This window comes from Rhynchophorus ferrugineus, unplaced genomic scaffold (assembly GCF_030347505.1).
Source record: "Rhynchophorus ferrugineus isolate W39M unplaced genomic scaffold, kcgeb_rfMv2 rfM7, whole genome shotgun sequence".
NCBI lineage: Eukaryota > Metazoa > Arthropoda > Insecta > Coleoptera > Curculionidae > Rhynchophorus > Rhynchophorus ferrugineus.
The window spans coordinates 25,897,231-25,918,619 of record NW_027472586.1 but is presented as its reverse complement, the minus strand read 5'-3'; the positions used below and the strand labels follow the sequence as shown (position 1 = coordinate 25,918,619).

The 21,389-nt window shown below is 31.5% G+C and overlaps 1 protein-coding gene across 2 annotated transcripts in view; it reads right to left on the bottom strand.

Annotated features, from left to right (window-relative positions):
* NPFR (Neuropeptide F receptor) overlaps positions 1–21,389 on the bottom strand; it is a 245,932-nt gene that overhangs the window by 69,846 nt on the left and 154,697 nt on the right. For both annotated transcript variants that reach the window (XM_076409734.1, XM_076409733.1), the window contains one exon: positions 7,529–7,771. In XM_076409734.1, coding sequence (XP_076265849.1) covers positions 7,529–7,771 — 243 coding nt within the window. The remainder of the gene's footprint in view (positions 1–7,528; positions 7,772–21,389) is intronic.

Here is a 21,389-nt window from a genome sequence, read left to right as displayed (position 1 = left end):
CCGACACGTTTCGTCTAGCCTCGGTATTTATATCCTCGTTATCCTAAACACTCGACAACGATCCGATGGGAATCATCCTTGTTGAACACGTCTATTATATATATTTGGAATCTTTTTACCTATCTATATTTACCAGACGTTCAGTATACTGCGAACGTTATGTTTTTTATCTAGTCATAATTATTTTCCGTGTATTATAAATTAAAACTTCAGTTAAAAGGTCTAATAAATTAGAACCTCTAACGGTAGAACCGAGAGAATTCTACAATTAGCGTAACTTACATTTTACAGGGTTGTCCCAACCATTCATGATAAATATGCGTCGCAACACCTCAGCTGCAGGATGAGATGTTGATGCAAGTAAGCGTTGCCTATAAATTTATCTACATTTTCTGTCATGTACAGTATCTTAGTCACAAAGATTTGAATATTCTTTATATATATATATATATATATATATATATATATATATATATATATATATATATATATATATATATATTTATTTATTTATACCTATATATATTTCGTGATACAATTATGTAAGAAATGTATTTGACAGACGACATGCGGTTAGAATATACACCTGTATATTTGTTCTTCAATTGCGCACTGACTGTAACACTTTAAAATAATTACCTAATCTCTAATACAAACTCCTCAAGAAATATGCAGAATATTTGAAAGGCATCAAGCCTACAAATGCCAGACTGAAACAGTGTCCAGGTTTCGGGGCCATAGAGAAGCATTGGCAAGATAAGCCTTCAAAGTATGTCATAAACGTATACCATTAATTAATATTGTAAAAAATTAATATCTATATGTGTATATATATACATATACATAATAATATATCATTTTACATAACGTACTAGGATCGAATCTCGCTGGGGATAGTTCGATAGTAGAAATTTTTTTATAACTTTATGAAATAAAATAAAGGCTAGTGTTCGTTAAAATTACAGCGAATGTTTGTTTATTTTATTTGAAACGATATTAAAACGAAAACTGAGCGATTAAGTCATTAATAAAAATATCATATAATAACAAATCATAATTTTAAGCTGAGTTTTTTGTGTCAATTTCGGTTGTTTCCGTATTGTTGGAACTATTAAAGAATTATGGTAAGTTTGTATAAAAGACGATTAAGATTAGTATGGTTACAAATTATATTTTACATTTTTTTCAGAGAAATCTTAATTTGATTGTGTCTGTTTTATCGGATGGTATATACAGCTGTGAAAGAAAAAACCCTATATATATACAAAAATTTCATCCCAATAGATTTAAAAAGTTCGGGAATAACAAGAAGAGATGAATCATTTGTTTTCCTTTCTTACAAGATATTTAGATATACGAAATCACAATATTAATTTAATTTGATATAGTGATATAGAAAGCAATTTTATATAAAGAATTAGGTCAAGAAATTATTCTTTTAATCAACCTTGTGTATTTATTGTTTTTGTAATGTATATTTTAGGTGAGAAATATAGATAGAAGATAAGGACTATATGAATACATAAATGAAACATTGACAATATGCAGAATCTAAAATAATGAATACGTAGGACTAGTAGAGGAAATTATGGATATATATATATATATATATATATATATATATATATTATGTATATATATATATGAACTTATAGCAGTGCATTTGTAAACATTTTAAATCATTGATAAATATTAAGGTTTCTAGTGATTGATACGATATATGATATACATGTGACTATGATATTTTATTCTTGGAATCTTATATCAATAATTTTGATTATTTATTTTACAATCATTATTAATATTTAACCAATTACACATGCTATACACATACATGCTAAAGTGAAATATTAATTTCAAAATTGTTTTATTCATATATTTCATGTTATATTAAATATTACATCATTTATTACTCCATACTTAAGTTCATAATATAAAAGGAAAGGAAAATCATGTATACCTATATTTAATGCTCTGAAGTTGTTACAGTTCCGATATTAAAACTTTACAATTTTTAATAATTTGATTATCGAAAGTTAATGGAAATTAGATTTAATTAAATGCAATTTAAAAAATGTTACTGAGTATTACTCCTGTGATAGTTTGCATATATATTAATATGTTTTAATTTACAGACATTTATTATTTTAATTTATTGATGTATATATACATCAAATACATTTCTCATATTATATTGAAAAAATTGTGAACGATAGGCTCTATATAATTTTGAGTTAGGTATTAGCATCGTCATAACAATCGGGTCACGCCATGATCTTATGGCTTAATATTATCAATCCGTAAACTCGTATACTTCATAATGTTTTATTTTGTAATAACATTAGTCTCCATATTTTATTCCTAACCCCGATATTAAGGCAAAACATTTATCTATTAAGACACGTTCTTTGACTTTACCGTAACTAATTATCTCGCTGGTTATAACTGAACGAAAAACAGCTATTGATTAAACTCGGTAATCAACAAGGAAAAGTTCCTGTAACAAATTGGATCCTTATCGCATAAAAGATACCCTTGAAACTTTCCTCCTATATTCCCCTCCTTACATATTTCGTTAATTTCTTTATTCGCTATATTCAGACAGTGATGAAACGGTATAAAACTTTTTTTTTGCTTTCTTTTTCACGCCGAAAATTCAGACAAGCCGGTAGATGGTAACGCGATGAGAATTTTTAGAGCTAATTAATTTTAAAGTAAGATGAGATGCCGCCTTCGGTTTTCACTTCCAAGCTCCTCGACTTGCTGGAGTCGCTTCGGAGGAAATATCTTAAATGTAATTTGTAGTTTTTATTTGTTTATACGACGTTGTACCTGTTGTGACAAGGATCCATTTTGTAAGTTCGGGGAATATGGATAGAATTTCATTACTGAAATAATAAGACGAAAAAGTGTTACGCGTAATATTTAATCATAATACATGTATATTCTATATTTATATTAAAGTGAATTGCTGTTTGTTAGTTTCGCGAAGACCCTAGAACGGCTAGACCGACTTGGCTAATTTTGGTTTTAAAATATTTATAGAAATCCAAGGATGGGTTGTATGGTAATATGGGAGTATGGGATAATTGCGAGAAAATAGTAAAGATAATATTTCTGTTTCTCATACTGTCACTGTCGTTCTTATTCATAGTTTAGCTGTTATAAAGGAGCGACATTGTTGTTGACTGACAAATATTGTTATTTTATAAATGTGTTCAGAAATTTATTTTGTGATTAAAAATGTTAAATATTGATTAAAACTATTAGCCACTATGATCAAACTGCAATTAGAATATAAAATCCAGTTGCCGCTTAATATCACAACAATGTCAAAAAGAAGAAGAAGTCGTCAAATTCAATCAAATTTGCTACTAGCTACCTCACGTGCTAACCGCATTGATGACCAGCGAGAAACAGAAAATAATAATAGTCATATTAGTATGTTGTGTTTGAGAGTGACTTAACATGAGTGAGATAGAATATGTTACTCCACAACATCTCCAGATTCTGCACAGAATAAACTATAGAAAATAATAAACTGTATGAAACTATATTGTCTTCCTTTTCTAATGGCGGTACATTCTTTTCGAGTCGATCGATAGAGTCGATCAAGTCAAAACAACAAAAAAGTCTTGAATATTTGGATTTTGTGTTTTATTAATAATTCTATAGTAATAATAATTAAATGATTGTGTTATTCTTGATGGTTTAACATACTTTGGCTTTAAAATGTGGAACAACAAGGGTATAACACTACATCATTTTCAATGACATCGTATAGGTATCAAAATATGCCAAAATTTAATGATAACAAGAACAGAGTACAAAACGTATTCTTGTTGTGTTGGAAGTAGTCAAGTTATTAATGAGGTTTTCCATCAAGAATAGTAGCAACAACTGTAGTAACTGATAATAATTAGATATTTTTTTAAAATATAATATATTTTAGTAATTATTTAAATTTTATTTCATAGGAAAGATGTAACTAGAATTTGTTGAGAGTGAAAATCGAAGAATGTGAAATTCACAGAAGAAGAAATTAGACAAAATTTTGCCCAGATGTAAGAAGAGTGTACAGTGATACTATGAAATAATTAAATTTGATAACAAATATAGACCTGGATCAAATAAATAAAATATAAAACTATCAACGATATCGTAATGATATCGTTGATAGTTATATCTAATGGCAAGGAAAATACAATGCATTATTATATAAAAGTATAAGTAAACAAATTATTGTTTTGTAAAAATAATGATGTATTGACTGAGATTTATTTCAGCTTAAAATTACGATAATCCATTCATTTTAGGCTAGTAAATGTACAATATGTTAATCGAAAGCTCGAGGTAGTCAATTAATTAATGGGGTTTGTGGATGAAGAATAGTAGCGATGATAGTTGATTATATTTGGAGCTTTTTAGGAGAATTTCACTGCTTTCATATATAGTAGTGGCTTTTTCATTTGATTTTAACTATATTGGCTGGGTTTGATCTAAACGATTTTGGTTTTTCCATGCTAATGTTTATTGATATGGTTCTTGGAGATCTTCCTAATTATTTCAATTTGTAAATTATTTTTTATATTTGGTGTTTTCATAAACATAATAACAGGATAAACCTATATATAATAAATATTTTTGAAATAACACATTTTATATTCCCTACTTATATATGGTTTCAACATTAAATCAATTATTTATCAAATCTGCGTATATTTATTTATAAAAAATTATGATATGTAATATGACGTTTTATAAAAATAGTATGGCTGGACAAATTTTTCAAAATTAAATGGAGCTCAATATGTGCATGCGCCAAATCCGGAGATGTTGTGGAGTAACGTATTTTGGGTGAGATAGGATTAGAATGTAATGAGCACGCGCACATGAAACACAACAATAGCTAGCACCATACAATGAAATTGAGCGAATCCACAGACGTTTATACAGGGATGAGCACCATTTCAGTGCGATACGAAATTAGATTTTGGTTCAAACAATTCAGTTACAATTGGAGAGATGACAATGGTTGGTCAGTATTGTGAGACACTGAAATAAAACAATGAATATACTGGGTTATATTATGTCGGTGAAAAAGTGAAATTGTCACAATCAATTCCGCCATCAAATCCATTATGCTCATTAGTTTTTCTGATTAGGAATGATTTCAACCACTTTTTGTCCTATATGAAAAAATATTATACGCATAAACCCAATGTCAAGGTAATACATTGGCCGAAAAGTCCTGGGTGTAACAAAGGAACGCCGTTTCTCTTGCTTAAAATTCAAATCAAGAACCGCACAATCATTCATGCAAATAATGAAATATATACCTCAAAATAGGCCTCGCTGGTCTGCTCAGATGACGATCGTTGATGCCAGAGTGATGGATCCATGTTTAATCCATTGTCATATATCGATGCAAAAATTCCGGTTTGTTACCTTTAAACATGGCCAAATACTGCTCGGAATCATCAACACGTTCTTGTTTTTGGTTAATAGTGAGCAAACGCGGCACCCTCTTTGAACAAAGCTTTCTCATAGTTAAATGCGAATGAAATATAAAACTAAAACGTTCTTTTAATATATTTTTCTATGTTAGATAACTCAAGTTACTTCACTTTTTGATCAGTGAAAACGATTTTGAGGATTTTTTTGATGTTTTCTGACGTTACCATCTCATTTCGATATCCACTGGGTTCCGCATCATCGGTGTCACCACGAATACATTTGAAGTCAGCAAATCCACGTTTTTCGCTTGTTTCTGGTGCTGCTTCACCAAGACAGTCCACCGTGTCACAAGTCAGTGAAAACGATGGCAAAAATCCATGAATTGGGCTTCGAATTGCTTCCTCATCCACTGTATTCTCCAGATCTGGGCCCCAGCGACTATTTCCTGTTTTCAGAGCTTAAAAGCGCGCTCGCTGAAATGTTCGTCGAAAGAACAAGTGATCGCCGAAACTGAGGCCTATTTTGAAGCAAAGGACAAATCATACTACAAAAATGGTATCGAAAAGTTGGACGGTCGCTGTAATCAGTGTATCACCCTTAAAGGGAATTATGTTGAAAAAAAAAATTTTGCCAAAAAAAGTGTTCTACTATGGTAGGCCGGGGAATTTTCAATTGACTTATTATAAGGACATTTTAGGAGCGCTGTTATCACTACCAGATGCAGATTTTAAATTCTTTCAAAAACTATTCTTCTATCTTATTATAACAATCCTTTATTTGAGTTAAAATAAGATAACAAATTTGTGTTAATATCTCCAGTATAAAATCAGTTATCTGCTATTTAATTTATTGTTATGTTTAAGTCGATTAATATATATCTATGAAACTATAGTACAATTAGCGCTTATTTAAAGAAATCTAAAGGAACAAGGACAGTTCAACATTGGTATCCTATGCTAAACTTGTTTCTTTGCATCCGAATTAACTGAAAGTTGAATGACAGGGATCAATACCATAGTTATAAGCGGCGGTAGATATTTAAATAATGTTATATTTCGCATATAATAAGCATGTTGAAAAGAAACGAGCAGAACTTAGTATGAGGTTCAAATAAATGTGGAGGTTACTTGCACGACAATCCGAATTAACATCATAATAACCTTTTATTTTTATTATACAAGCAAATCTTGAAGATTGCCTATATAAGGTGGGCAAGCATGGCTTAGCAGGAAGAAATCTAATATTAATATGATCTAAACTTACCAAAACAAAGTACTTCGGAGAATTGTTAACGCCCCATGGTATATAAGAAATGCGGATATCCACAAAGATCTAAGGCTACCAACCATTAGACAAGAAATGAAACGGTTTGCGAAAAAGCATACGTTTACATAAGTTACGAGAGTTTACGTTAATACAAAAACGTCCAAGTACTACAACTGCTCGACATTAGTGGACCTACCCAGAGTTTGAAGGATCAAAACTTTTTGAAACTTTAAAACTATGTGGGGTGTACCAGTGGGACTAAACCCATTAAGTACTAATTAACATTAGGCCTGAAACCTTAGATCTAAACTTAAGAACAGCACGAAAAAAAAAACTAAATAGTTGCAGTTAAACTACTTAAACTACTTGTAATACTTACACCAAGTGCTCTTAATTTAATAGTAACCATATCAATATAGACCCGTGTTATTTTCCATAAATAATTCTGAAATACTCAACAAATATATTGGGCAAATATACTAACAATAGAAATAATAAATCTTATAATATGAAATTGCTTTAGAATTGTTAATTCTCTTAACTAAATCAGTTTAATTCTACAAACACAGCATGATAAAATTTTTAGAGACGTTCTTCCACATTTACCTCTTTTAACCTTCGTTAGACTTAGTTAAATCCACTTTGGCTAATGGAAAATCTAAATAAACGCTCTTTTAATCATAATTAAATTTACTATTATTTTCTATTAAGTGGTTAACTAAATAATACCTTATCAGCGAATGACAATGAGAAACGTTAGTCTTGTTTAATAAATTACTGCTATATATAATGCAGGAGCACTTACTTGATATCGGTCTAGGGCAATGGCGGTGATAGACAACGTAGACACATAAGTACTTGTTGCTTGAAGTATACCAATGAGCTTACAGACAAACAAGTAATTTCCTAATGGAAAGTATTTTGTTAGGATTTCCATTAGAGTAAGCGGCATTGTAACGGTACACAGAAGTAAGTCTGCCACTGCCAAATTAAAGATGAACATATTCCTCGGCGTTCTCATTGACGATTTTCGAATAACGGAGATTATCTGGAAAAAAGAAAAATATTTGTTTCAGTTGTTCATACTAGATGTTCAATGAACTGGATACTCATTGTTTGTACTAGTTCAATTCTAGACTTTAATATTAAGCTACTATGTATTATATGTACTGATGATGGTCTGGTTGTCGAAATTCGACCAGAAAGTATTAAATTAATTATTTTTCTTTCATAATAAAGCAAAAAGGCTAATTTAAAAATGATTGTTACTAAGACTTGCTTTCACAGTATTTCCAATATAAGATCTGAAATGTATTTGATATATAACATTAATTAAAATAATTAATGTCCGTATATATTTTTTAAAATATATTTTAAAGTCTCCTTTTACCAACTACAGGTTTATCTGGACTGAACCTAAGCTGGTGGACAGCCTACCGACTGTTGAGTGACCAACTACAGAAATCATCCCAGAAGACATCCGGTCTTACCCAGCCTGGTTGCTATATACAAATATATATTAAAATATAATATATTTAATGTATACAAACTATTTTGTATTATTAATTACATCTAATTTCCATTAACTTTCAATGATCAACAAATTATTAAATTCTAAATTCGACGCCGCCGAGTTTTATAACAAAGTACTATAAGTAAGACTATTTTCACAACTGTAACACCAGAGCATCAAATATAATTATACGTGATCTTTCTTTATATTTAAAAAATTAAAAATTAAATTTAAAATGGAGTAATGCATGTTTGTATATTAAAACAAAGAATATATGAATATATAGGAATGTTTGCCTAGTCAGTCATTGGACTTGCTGAAGGTGAATGCGTGGTGACCTATAGAGTAGTAGCGATCACTACAAATAAAACAATTTTGATATTTGACTTTAGACGTAAATAAAAACAACGATGAATGCAATTAGGTAATTAATTTTTTCCAATTTGGAAATGTATGTTAAAGGAATATATTTAAAATCTTTGAATTAACTATTGATTTTCAATGAATAAATATGAAATATGAAATAATAAAAATAATTGATACACGGTTTCCAAATGCCATATATAGTCTATCCAAAGAAGCAGTGAAGCTACGTCATCAATATATTTAATGTATTACCTGTAGCCATTTCTAAATTCGTTTCAGAGTCAGGCTGTATTTTCAAACATCTGCAACATTCTTAAATATATTACGTAATAGGTAACCGGAACAGTCCCCGGCCTAACACATAGATGACGCGACTAGATTTAAATCCATACATTTTTGGTCAGCTCTAACACTCAAAAGATGCGTGTATAAATTTGACAGCTGTCGGATCATTAGTTTGTGAATTATAGCATTTTGAGTGAAGCAACTTTTGTTATTATGAAAAAATGGATAAAAAGAAATTCCGCGCGTTCATAAAATATTGCTTTTTAAAGGGAAAGAATACAGATGAAGCAAAAACTTGGCCTGATGCCGAGTTTCCGGACACCGCCCCAGGAAAATCAACAATCAAGGATTGGTATGCTAAGTTTAGACGTGGTGAAATGAGCACCGAAGACGATGAATGCAATGGACGCCCAAAAGAGTTTGTTACCGACGAAAACATTAAAAAATCTACAAATTGATTTTGAATAACCGTAAATTGATTTTGAATAAAATAGCAGACACTCTAAAGATATCAACTGAATTCGTACATCGTATCATTACATTATTTGGGTATGAGAAAGCTCTGTGCAAAGGGGGTGCCGCGCGAGCTCACTTTTAACCAAAAACAATGACGAGTTGATGATTCGGAGCAGTGTTTGAAGATAATCAAGCATAATAAACCCGAGTTTTAGCATCGTTATGTGAGATTGGATGAAACATGGCTCCATCATTCACTCAGAAGTCCAATCTACAATCATCCAAGTGGACTGCACACGATGAACCCGCTCCAAAGCGTGGTAGTGCGAATGGAATGATTTTGCTTGTTGGGTTTATGGTATTTTAATTGATGGGCTACCTTTAAATAGAAAGGACCATCAACAGTGTCTATTACATAGCGTTATTGGACGAAATTGCCGGAAAAGGCCGAAAGAAAGTGCTGCTTCGACAAGACAATGCACCGTGTTACATGCCAGTGAAAACGATGGCAATGATCCATCTATCCACCGTATTCTCTAGATCTGGCATCCAGTGACTATTTCCTGTTCTGAGATCTCAAAAGAATGCTAGCTGGTAAGAAATTTTCGTCGAATGAAATGGTGATCGCCGAAACTGAGGCCTACTTTGAAACAAAGGACAAATCGTAGTACAAAATTGGTATCCAAATGTTGAAGGGTCTCTATAATCACCCTTGAAGGGAATTATGTTTAATAAAAAAACTAATTTTGCTAAAAAATATGTTTTACTATGGTAGGCCGGGGACTTCTATTGACCGTTTATTGACCTATTATATAAAAACCAGCAAACGTGTTTTAACGCTTTGCTGTTTTTGACAAATCTCAAATCGCTGATTATAATTAATCTGATTGTTGAAGCCAGAGAGAACAAATTGCATCTCTGATCAGTTGCTTCGGACAGGAAAGGGATGCTTTCCTTGCCAGTAAAATTCGTTAGAGAAATACATATTAAATATTAGGTTTCAACGGTTTTGATTGGACATATTTTTAGCATGTTACAGCTGCATTGAATTTTAATATGGGAACGGTCATTAATATATCTCAAAAAATGAATAATATAATATTCATAGGTCGTAGCGGGTGATGAATAGTGATGATGGGAGATGGATAAATCAAGATCAGCTTGGTATTTGCCCTCGGATATCAGATATTTGAAATATATAAAACAGTGAGTAGTTCTTTCAATATTAGCATAATTTTATACAATTATTTCAGAGGAAACTGTCTATAAATTATCCATACTTATTACAGAGTTATGTAATATAAGATTTAGAGCGTGTAAAGATAACCTACGAAGTTGTCTAATGGAACTTCCAGACATTGCTTTTAAAATAATACAATTTTTAAAAGCATATAATTAAATCAAGGAAGACATATTATTTAGATTTTTGTATTTAGGTGAGATATGGATATTTCAGAATGCGACATTGAGTCCACTCATGGCAGGCAATATGATAATAAAAAGTATTAAGATAATAAACGTTGATGGAAAAAGGTAAACATTGGATAAAACAATTGATTAGGTATTATTAGTCATAATATTTATTAATAATTCCTTGTGGACATATCAATATGTCATGAACAACTACTTCATGCTGGGCCATGGAGAAATGGACCATAACTTGTTTTTGCAGTGGTTTGAAAATCAACTTTTAAAAAACTTGGAGGAACAATCAGTTATTGTTATGGACAATTCACCATATCTTAGTACACTAATGGAGAAGATTCCAAAAAGTGCACCAACAAAGACTGCAATTAAGGAATGGCTTAAAGTACATAAAATAAGTTTTGAAGAAATGATCTTAAAGTATGAACTATTTCAAATTTTTAGTAATTAAATATAAATGACATGTTTTATTGAGTTGTTTTATAATTTACTTATTCTAGAAATAAGCCCGAAAAAGGATATACAGTAGATCAGATGGCTGAACCTCCCTATCACTGTGTATTCAATCCAATCGAGCTGATATGGGGGTAGCATAGAATTATTATAATAGATATGCTGGTCTAGAAGGATATTCCATCAAGAACTGTTTGGATATGTGGAAGCAAAATCGTTTAAATTATGAAATATGCTCTTAAAGGCATAATCCTAAATGGTTAGTCTTTGAAAATATGAAGAAACAAATCAATTTTTTCAAAATCATAAATAAATATACATCTTAAAGTTTCATGTTCGATACAAGCTTTTTTTTGTTTATATGCCTCGTCACGGAAACAGTTATATCACCGAAAACAAATCGATTGTTTCAAATCTATAAACTAAAATACCTTTTAAAGTTTCAGGTTAGTTACGAGCCGGCTTAGATGTCTCGTCACTTAAACAGTTATATCTCTGAAAATAATTTGAATTTTAAAAAATCCTCTTAAGAGTTAGGCTTTAAAAATATGGAGAAACAAATCGATTTTTTAAAGTTATAAACTAAAATACCTCCTAAAGTCTCAGTAAATAATTTTATCTCTGAAAATAATCTGAATTTTGAAAAATTCTCTTAAGAGTATATTCTTAGAGGCTTAGGCTATGCAAATACGAAGATAAAACCTATTCTTTAAATTTATATACAGGAATACCACCTGAAATATCTTAATCTGCTAATATTTTAGTATATTTTTGATCACAATCAATCAACCATGTAATTCTGATAACTTCTCTTTGGAAACAAAAATCGTTAAGGGATGAATGTTTCTAAAGTCTTGATTCCATTAACCGTTTTATGGTTTCGTTCACCCTTGACGATAGAATTATATGATTCATTTGCGTCGTCGGAATAAAGTGATATCGAATTTCCGGTGGAAAATATATTTCCCAATAGCTTTTCCATATCCGAGAGAATGGAAGCGCGAGGTTTTATATAAGATTTCATTTCTTTTGTGGTTGGCGAACGAGAGAGAAAACGACGAGATTTTTATTGCAAGACTTCCTGCGCTGAATTGGTAAATAAATTTGCTCGGGTCCTTGCGTTATCGATTTTATTCAGTTATAGTAGTTTTTCTTATGCTATTATTGGCATTTTTACTGTAACTGTGCACCGTTGAAAATGTGTTCTGTTAGGGGTAGTAATGGATACACGTTGAATCAAAAAATATATTATCAAACAGAATATTATAAGAAGTATATTAACTATTCTTTACATAAATTAACCCGTAAAGACGTCATTTTTCTTAATTTATTTATTTATGAACAACTTACTAATTGTTAGCAATACATTTGCAGTTAAAAAATAAGAGATATCAGATTAAAAAGTTATAAAAAGCTACTACAAAGTGATACAAAAAATAAAAGGTGGTACAAAATATTAAAAACGTGGTAGAAAACGAAATGAGTATTATGATGTCTTGTCTAAGATAACTACTAGCAAATCTAACATAAATATCCTCCAGAGGTTCCAGAATAAAGTGTTGCGAGTCATCGTCGATGCCCCATATCACGTGTCCAACAAACTGATTCAGTGCAATATCTCCATAGAACCCACAGCTAGTGTGATTCGATCTGTTAGTACGAAGTACTCTGAAAGACTATCAGTGCATCCCAATGCACTCGCCAAACAGTTAAGTGTGCGCGATGACAGTGAAGTGCCTAGGCTCAAACGCAAAACAATTAATAGATATATAGAGTGAGATTTAATAGTCTCTAGAATAAGGTAGAATAGGTTTTAGAATAAGTTAGGATGGTCTTTAAAATAAGTTAGAATAGTATCTAGAATAATATTTAGATTATAAGTTGTAAAGTAGATCACTTACTGAAGTGATCTACTACATGTCAGAATAGTTATATTATATAACTGAAATCATATAGTAATACTTATTGCCCACGGGAAGATTGTTGACGTTCTAGGACATTAATAACAAAATGTTAAAAATAGATTGAAATACGTGTGTATTCAGATACAAGGATGTTCCTTCCTTCCCTATAGTTCTTGGTGATTGCTTAGAAGGTTGAATGGCAATTGGAACAAAAACCCTGTTCTGCAACTCGATAAGCAAAGAGTTCTGGAAAGGAGATTTCTTCCTTGGATGGAGACGTGAGCAAGTAAACAAAAAATTTGAATTCTTACGATATCCAAACGCAACCCAATTGATGCTTTTGTAGCATATGATCACCTGGCTAAGAGTGTTACTGATGAGTAGTACAAGATGTACCAGTGTTTATGTTTATCAAGGTTAATTTCCTACAAGTCCTTCTATGGCATTTACTAAATATAACGTTCATGTAATCTGACAGACACTATTTTCTATATATTAATGAGCTTAGCGAAAATTTTTCCTCTCATTTTAGGATAACGGGGGCACCTGGAGGCGTGAACTTTGAAGCGGTTAAAGCTTGTATCGTGGAAGAATTTGTAAGCCAAAAAATTTTGTGTAATATACGCTACAAACAAATAAATTCCAATAGAATCAAATACCCTAATCAACTAAAGAAGAATAGCTGTCAGCTCCAACTCTATAGGACTATTCGTAGTTTCTGTTGCACGGAAATCAACTAGGGGCACGTAACTTAGAAAAAATCTTGCAACGTTTTATCGCAGAATGCCGGCCAGCAATTTTGAATCGATAGAAAAATCCCTAAATTATACATTTGAAATTATATTACACCGAAAAGTTAGTGCGTTAAAACATTATTAAAAGATGTTATTTGATTTTAAGCCATGTTATTTAAGTTTTCATGTTATTTTTTGGTTATTACCATATTGTTGGAAATATTAAAGAGTTATGGCAAGTTTGGATAAAAAACGATTAATAGTAGTACGATCACATAGAACTATATTTCACATTTTTTGCAGTGGGGCAAATTGGTCCTCTTTAAAAGAAAGTATATACAATTATGGAAGAAAAACCCGACATATGCGAAAATTTCATCCCAACATAGATTCGAGAGAAACAATAATCGTCTGTCCTCCTTGTTTACAGCATATTTAGAATTTCAAAATGTGCTGTTGATTCAATTTGAAGTCTGGTGAACAAAGAACAGCTAAGAAATTTTTTTTCTTTCTTAAGAGCTGAACGTAATTGATATGGTTCTGGAGACCATAGAGTTTCTTAAAAAAGCACTAATCCAACATTGCAGGTAACAAATACATTAGTTTGTGCATCAAACGTTAAAGTGAATGTTGCAAAAAACCTTAACAACTATGAAATGGCTTTGTAGAACTTGAGTTCTTCAGTTGTTGGTAAGTTGTTAATTTTTAAGTGGGGCATAAGACAAAGTAGACATAGAAAGCCAACTAAAGATGAGCTATCTACAAGGGCGAGCTCGTAGAGTGAAATAAATGAGTAAAGAAGGATGCAAATTTATATGTCATCCAGGTGTATGTTTTGTTATTGTAATATAAATTTTGGGAAATATGGATAAAAGATAGGCTATATGAAAACATAAACGATGTAATGAAAATATGCAGCAGTTAAAATCAGACTAACTATATAATTTGCATAGATGGAACACATAAGAGAAATAGATAAAATTATGAATTATTAACAGTAAATTTGTTAACAGTTTAAATTATTGATATGAAGGTGTAAGTAAATTTTCAATTACAGCCAATTCAGTGATATTTTTCAATAATTAAACAAGATATATAAAATATACCCCAAACTGTTTTGTGAGTTATATTGTTATCTGCCAAGCTAGTAAAACATATAAAACTTACTTTTATTAAAATAACATCAACATGAATTATGACATAAATATAGCAACAACATTTTTCAGCGCGATAAATTATGCAATATTCTACAAATTCTTCATAATTTTCAGTCCTGATAATCTCATTAACTCAAATAAAAACTTGGTGGCGCAGTGGTATAGGCGATGGGACGGTCCTCCTACTGTTGCGATAGCCACGGGTTCGAATCCTGCTGGGGCATGGTCGTATATTTATGTTTGTAATTGTTTAAAACTTATGAATGTTCTAGGCGAGAGTGTAAAATCCGACAAGGAAAATAATCCCAGTCACGCCAGTAACCAGGATGGGTAAGACCGGATGTATTTTGGGATGATTTCTAAAGTTGGTCACTCACCGGTCGGTAGGCTTAATGCTGAGGACCGTGGTTCGGACCCCACATTAAACTTTAGACCTAAAGCCAGTCCAGATAAATCCATAGCTGGTAAAAGGAGCATTTCAAATATGTATTTTAAAAAAATTAAAATTGAAAGGTTTAAATGAATGAATTAAATGCTACATTTTGTGGAATCAGATTTTGGGTTGTCCAGTGCCCTAAACTTTAACCTAATTGGATTGAAGCATTCGAAATATGCTTCACCTGGTATCATTTTTATGTTAATAAGAGATTTATTGAACAAAAATTAATCTTTAATTTTATAGAAATAAATTTCAAGTTTTACACTTATACATAGTTTGGCGATATAACGAAGGATTGAAACTATAGAAGCGAAATTATTTTTGTCTCATTTAGTATTCATATATGCATCAATATAAGAATATATTCAAGGGCTTTATATGCGGATAAACAAGTGCACACTTAGGGTCAATAAACTGATTTCGCATTGCTGTTTTGAGACTTCGAGGACTCCAACTTCGAGTATCGACTATAATATATACTTTCTATTTATTTAGATTTTTTTAGGAATTGGATACTTATGCTTTATTTATTTATTTGAAAAAATAGTAATAAATTAGCGTAAACTCAATATTGTTGTATTATTAAAGATGTTTGTATTAAAAAATATTTATAATTAGTTGCTTCTTTCGTATTTTAAGGATATTACATTTAATACGACGGGGAATCAAATATAATTATGTAAAATAATATAATTATGTAAAATAAATGTACAGATAAATGGTATACACAAAATAAACATTTCATACTTTTCAATGTAGTCATCTCCGGGCTCTACATACTTTTGCGACCGATTTGGAAGTTTGGATATTCCTTCTTCATAAAAAGTTTGAGGGCTAGACTTTCGACCACGCTGTATTAAATTAATCATGTTTCTAATTCTGAATGAGCTGATTTAAAATAGTATGCTTATAGTAAACTTGTTTTTGAAGTTTTTTTCAATATAAGACCAGAAATGTATTTGTTATATAACATAATTAAAGTAATAATTATCTATACATAAAAACATGTTAAAATATATTCAATATATCAATAACTCTCACTAACATTTTTTAAATTGCATTTAATTACATCTAATTTCCATGAACTTTCAATAATCAACAAAGTATAAATAAGTGTAAATTTCTAAGCCAATGAATATTATAACTAAGTATCATACATAAAATCTTTTTCAGAACTGCAATAATTTCAGAGCATCAATTAAAAGTATACATGATCTTTTTTTACTTTTATGTCATAAATATTGGTATGAAATAATATATGTTTGTATATTGGAACAGAGATTATATGAATAAAACAATGTTGACATTGAAATGTGACTTCAGCAGTAATCTATAGTAGTATCTATCCTGTATCAGAATAATTAGTGATAACAAGAATCTGAATTGATCTTTGTAAATAGTATGGTATTTCGCAGCAGACAAAATGATATTACAGAATTATGGAATTCCCTATATTAAAAGAAAAAACACCCAAGTCCCGCCCTCAATCAAAACCCAACAATGGAGCTGGACCTGTAAACACTACGACACCATCCTATCTAGGAGTCCCGCAAGTTGTTACCTGTTTAACCTTTGTATGGCTGATTTCCCACTCCATAAATATTCCCACTCAGCATTTTACGCAGATGGCACAGCTTTCTTTACCACCGGTTACAGCCCCGACGCCATCTGCGACAGACTTCAAAACCAACTAAACAAGGGGATTGCGTGGTACTTATTATGGCAGCTGCAGATTAACCCGAGCAAAACTCAGGCTATTCTGTTCCACCGCAAGAAGGAGTTCTGCCCTTATCCCTTCCAAATCAATAAAGTCCCTATCCCCTGGCTCCAGAAAGTACGATACCTCGGTCTCCAGTTCGACCACAGGTTCCGATGATCAGACCAAATCCAGCACGCTATCTGTAAAGGTAATGGCGTGTACAGTCTACCCCTCACACTCTTCTGCAGAAAAAGTAAAGCCAATCCTCCAGAAAACGACTCTGTATAAAATGCTATTCCGTTCAGTCTGCCTCTACTGAGCACACGTGTGGTACAGGATGTCTCTGAGGGACAACTTGAACTACTCCAAGTGTTCCACTCCAAAAAAGTCCCCGCGTTACTCAATGCCCCATGGTTTATGAGGAATGTCAACACTCATCTCGAATCAGGTATCCCGTTCGTGAAGGGTTTCCGAACATGCTCAGTGTAAGGTTCTCCATACGAACCTTAGAATACGATAAGAACTTGATAAAATCCCTACCCATCGACAAACCTCGGTAGTAAACCAACTACGACAATCCCAGTCGTGACCCAGTGTCTCTGTCGCCCACAAAACACTTACTATCCCGAACCTGAAACGACATCAGAAAAATACCATTTGGTTCTAGCTGGTCTTTCTGGAATAAAAGAAACTGAACGCTCTCTTCTTCTACGGGCTCGCCAACTGTAAATTGTCAATCACTCCAATAAACCATAAGTAATTCTGTTAGTTTCTATCATTTTAGCACGAACCAATTCTCAACTCTCACATGTATATTAAAATAACCTACTACTATTGATGTTCCAAAAACACAGGTCTACAAAAAAATAATCAAAATAATTGATACAAGGTTCAAAGAATAAAATGTCATATGGTCACACATTTTATTGCACTAATCATTAAATACCTTAATATTTATCAATGCTTTAAAATGTTTACAAATGTACTGTTAATAATTCATTATTTCTTCTATTTGATCTATGTATTCCGTCTATGCAAATTATGTAGTTTGGTTCATTTTAACTCCTACTTATTTTCATTACTTTATTTTTAAATTCATATTATATCCCTTATACGTTATATATATTATTAACCTTAAAAATATATTACAAAAACAATAAATAGACCAGACTGATAGGCTTTATCTAAATTTCTGAATAAAATCACATTGTTCTTTGCTTATTTTGCCAGTGAGATTCGATCCTAGTTACTGTCGGCCAGCTAAACTCTTAAACCGTACCGCAACAAGCTGGGTTTGTTTATATATTTTGTGTCACCGATCTGACGGTTATTTCTGGCAGCTTGATTTGAGTGTATTTCGTTTTATTCTGATTTACTTATTTGTTGCGCATATGAGATAGAAATATTTTGTCTATCATTTCTTCCTTCATATACGTTTTAACGGTGCCAAATTTCTTGGTACTTCCGTTTTCTTCAAAAAGTAGGCAGCATTCTCTTAGTCTATTAATATATAGATTTTAAGATAAAATATGATACTATATGACACTATATGATACCTAACAGTTTATATAGGGTGGGTAAAAGGTCCGCTACCACTGCCGCTGAGTGGCAATAATGGAACGATTATTTTCAATAAATATTGTCACTATTTCTGCTCGTTCTTGTGGCGTATATTTATTCTTAACGTCTACACATCACAGTGGTTAAAGCAAAAATGAGCTAAACGTCATACAATCAAGATGGAATGCAATCAAAGTAGTTACGGTACTTTTGCCCCAACCTATATTTGTGTGAGGCATCTAGTAATCTAAAATGTATATACTAATCTCTATTTACTAATACCTCAAGCATTGTTTTTCGAAAAAATAGAGAGAGAACTAAAGCCCTATAGAATCCAGAACTCATTATTAATGTTTATAACTAACATTGTTTATTGTTTTGATATCTAACTAACGTAGCTTAGATTTTTCTTGCTTATAGCGAAATATAATCAATTATTCATAATAATAATAAACTGTATATCTTTTTTTCCTATTCTTATTCGATTTTCCAACCAAATACAAATATGAAAAGCAAATATATTCCCAACATTGAAACAACATTGACATACAGATAAGAAAAATTGGTTCTTTTTTCCCCCGTTTCATAAACTTTTTCTTAGGCACCTAATAAAATGAGGATCTTTATTGGCAGTAAAGTGGAAGGCTTGCGGCGAAACTGTTTAACATTTAAGTGCTGAATGGTCTTGTTGAGCTCGTTAAGATAAATATATTTGGACAATATTTACGTCGGTTGAACTGGTTTAACGGACGCTTCCGGAAGGTTATTGCAATATTGGTCAGAAAGTTTCAAGCCTGGTTTAAGTTTTGGCGATGTTTCAGCTTAAACTTTCCGCGTTTTAAAATTTAAGTGATATACATTGTAAGAAGCGACGGGATTTATTAAATTTGCTCTTTCGTTTTTCTCTGTCACGCAGTTTGTCAGTGGCGGCTCCTGATGAAAATTTTAAGTTGTTCTGAATTTTTTTAAAAAACTTACCTATTTTTTTTTTATAAAATTGCTTTTGTTATTTACTGTTGGTAAATTTAGTAATCATTTAATCATTAAAATTGCCTATTTCAGAGTTAAACTGTTTTGAATTGATAGCATAGAAAGAGCTGTTAAACGGTATTCGTCCAGCGAATTTCTTAGAAACGTTTCAATGCGCTTCAGTTTGAGACACCTTTAGGCCTCTAATGTTCTCATTGAAGTTATTACCGCGATTTGTAATAATTGTGTAGTCTCCTTTAACGTGTCTCAGAGATTACTTGCCATTAAAGATTTTAAAAGAGATAGTGTACCCTTTTATGTTCTGCAATCATTTTTTGAATACATAACTGATAGTAGAGTTCGTAATGATTCTTTACCAAATGTGGGATAAAGGGATCTTAGGAAAGTGAGATCATCCTCAGGAAATTTACCGCTATGCTCTCCAAATTATTCCTAAAAGAAAAGTGATGCAACTACTAGATGTTCTTTAAAATTAAATCGATTTTTTGCACAATTTATTATAATATTACATAACTCTAAAGCAGAAATTCGGTGATCATATTTACTGTTGCCTGGACGATTGCTTTTATTTTCTAGTGGCATATGACTTATTATATCTGATGCTTCACTAATGATGTTATCAATATTATTTCGTACTTGAATAATACTGCGTTCGAAATTGTCGATAGCGTCTTTTGTTCCAGTAGGTTCGATTTTTCTTTGCTGTAGTTGCTTAAAAAGTATATCTACTTGGATCATCACATGATGGAAAAAAATTAGCCAAAAATTGAAGATCAGATCATTTAATGAACAGCAAATAGAGGCTGCGGCACTACAGACTGTGTTGCTGGAGAATAGATCTTCTGTTTTATCTATTTCATAATCTTAATGAGATGATTTATATTTTCGTATACAACATTAATCCGTATATTAAAGTTCCAGCGATCCTACTCATTGGGATTAGTTATTAAAAAGACAGGAAAGTATTGTACATTGCTAAAGAAATACAAATACCTGCTTATTTGTGGAAGCAGCAAATTCAATTCGTGGGTATGACAGTGTAAATAGTGAGTAAAACCTTGAATGTTGGTCGCTCGTCACCGCTACTCCATCATAGTTTTATGCGATCAGTTTGTTAGATAAATTTTGAATTAAATGATCTATAACGCTTAAAATTGTTTTACTAAATGTTTCTGCATCACATTTTCAGGAACTAAGTAGTACCGAAAACGCTCAATTGGTCCACTATCGCGAACATATTTAAAAATAATGCTTATTTGTTCATGACAAAATTTAAGCGTATACTGTAAAAGATTCGTACTATATTTCTTTGGAGGTACCCTTAAATAATGAAGCATTCTTTAGGTGCTAGAGTTACATCTAGTTCAGCGGAAAAAAATACACGAAATATTCCCGGATTCTGGGAAGTATCACTCTCATCATGTCTGCTCTGTAAAGTTTAATGCAATTTATAATTTTTAATAGAACATACCTACTCTTTGATACATTTTCAATAATTGACGCTTGTAACGTAAATTCCATACAACTATGATGATGAATTTTAGAGTATTCATGTCTTTTTATTTTCAAACTTGCGTGCTCTAAATCGGTATCTCTTTCTGCCCAAGCTCTGTAGCCTCCAGAAAAGTAAGCAGGGCAAAAACTACAAGGCATTTTTTGTTATTACATAAACAGTTAACAAATAA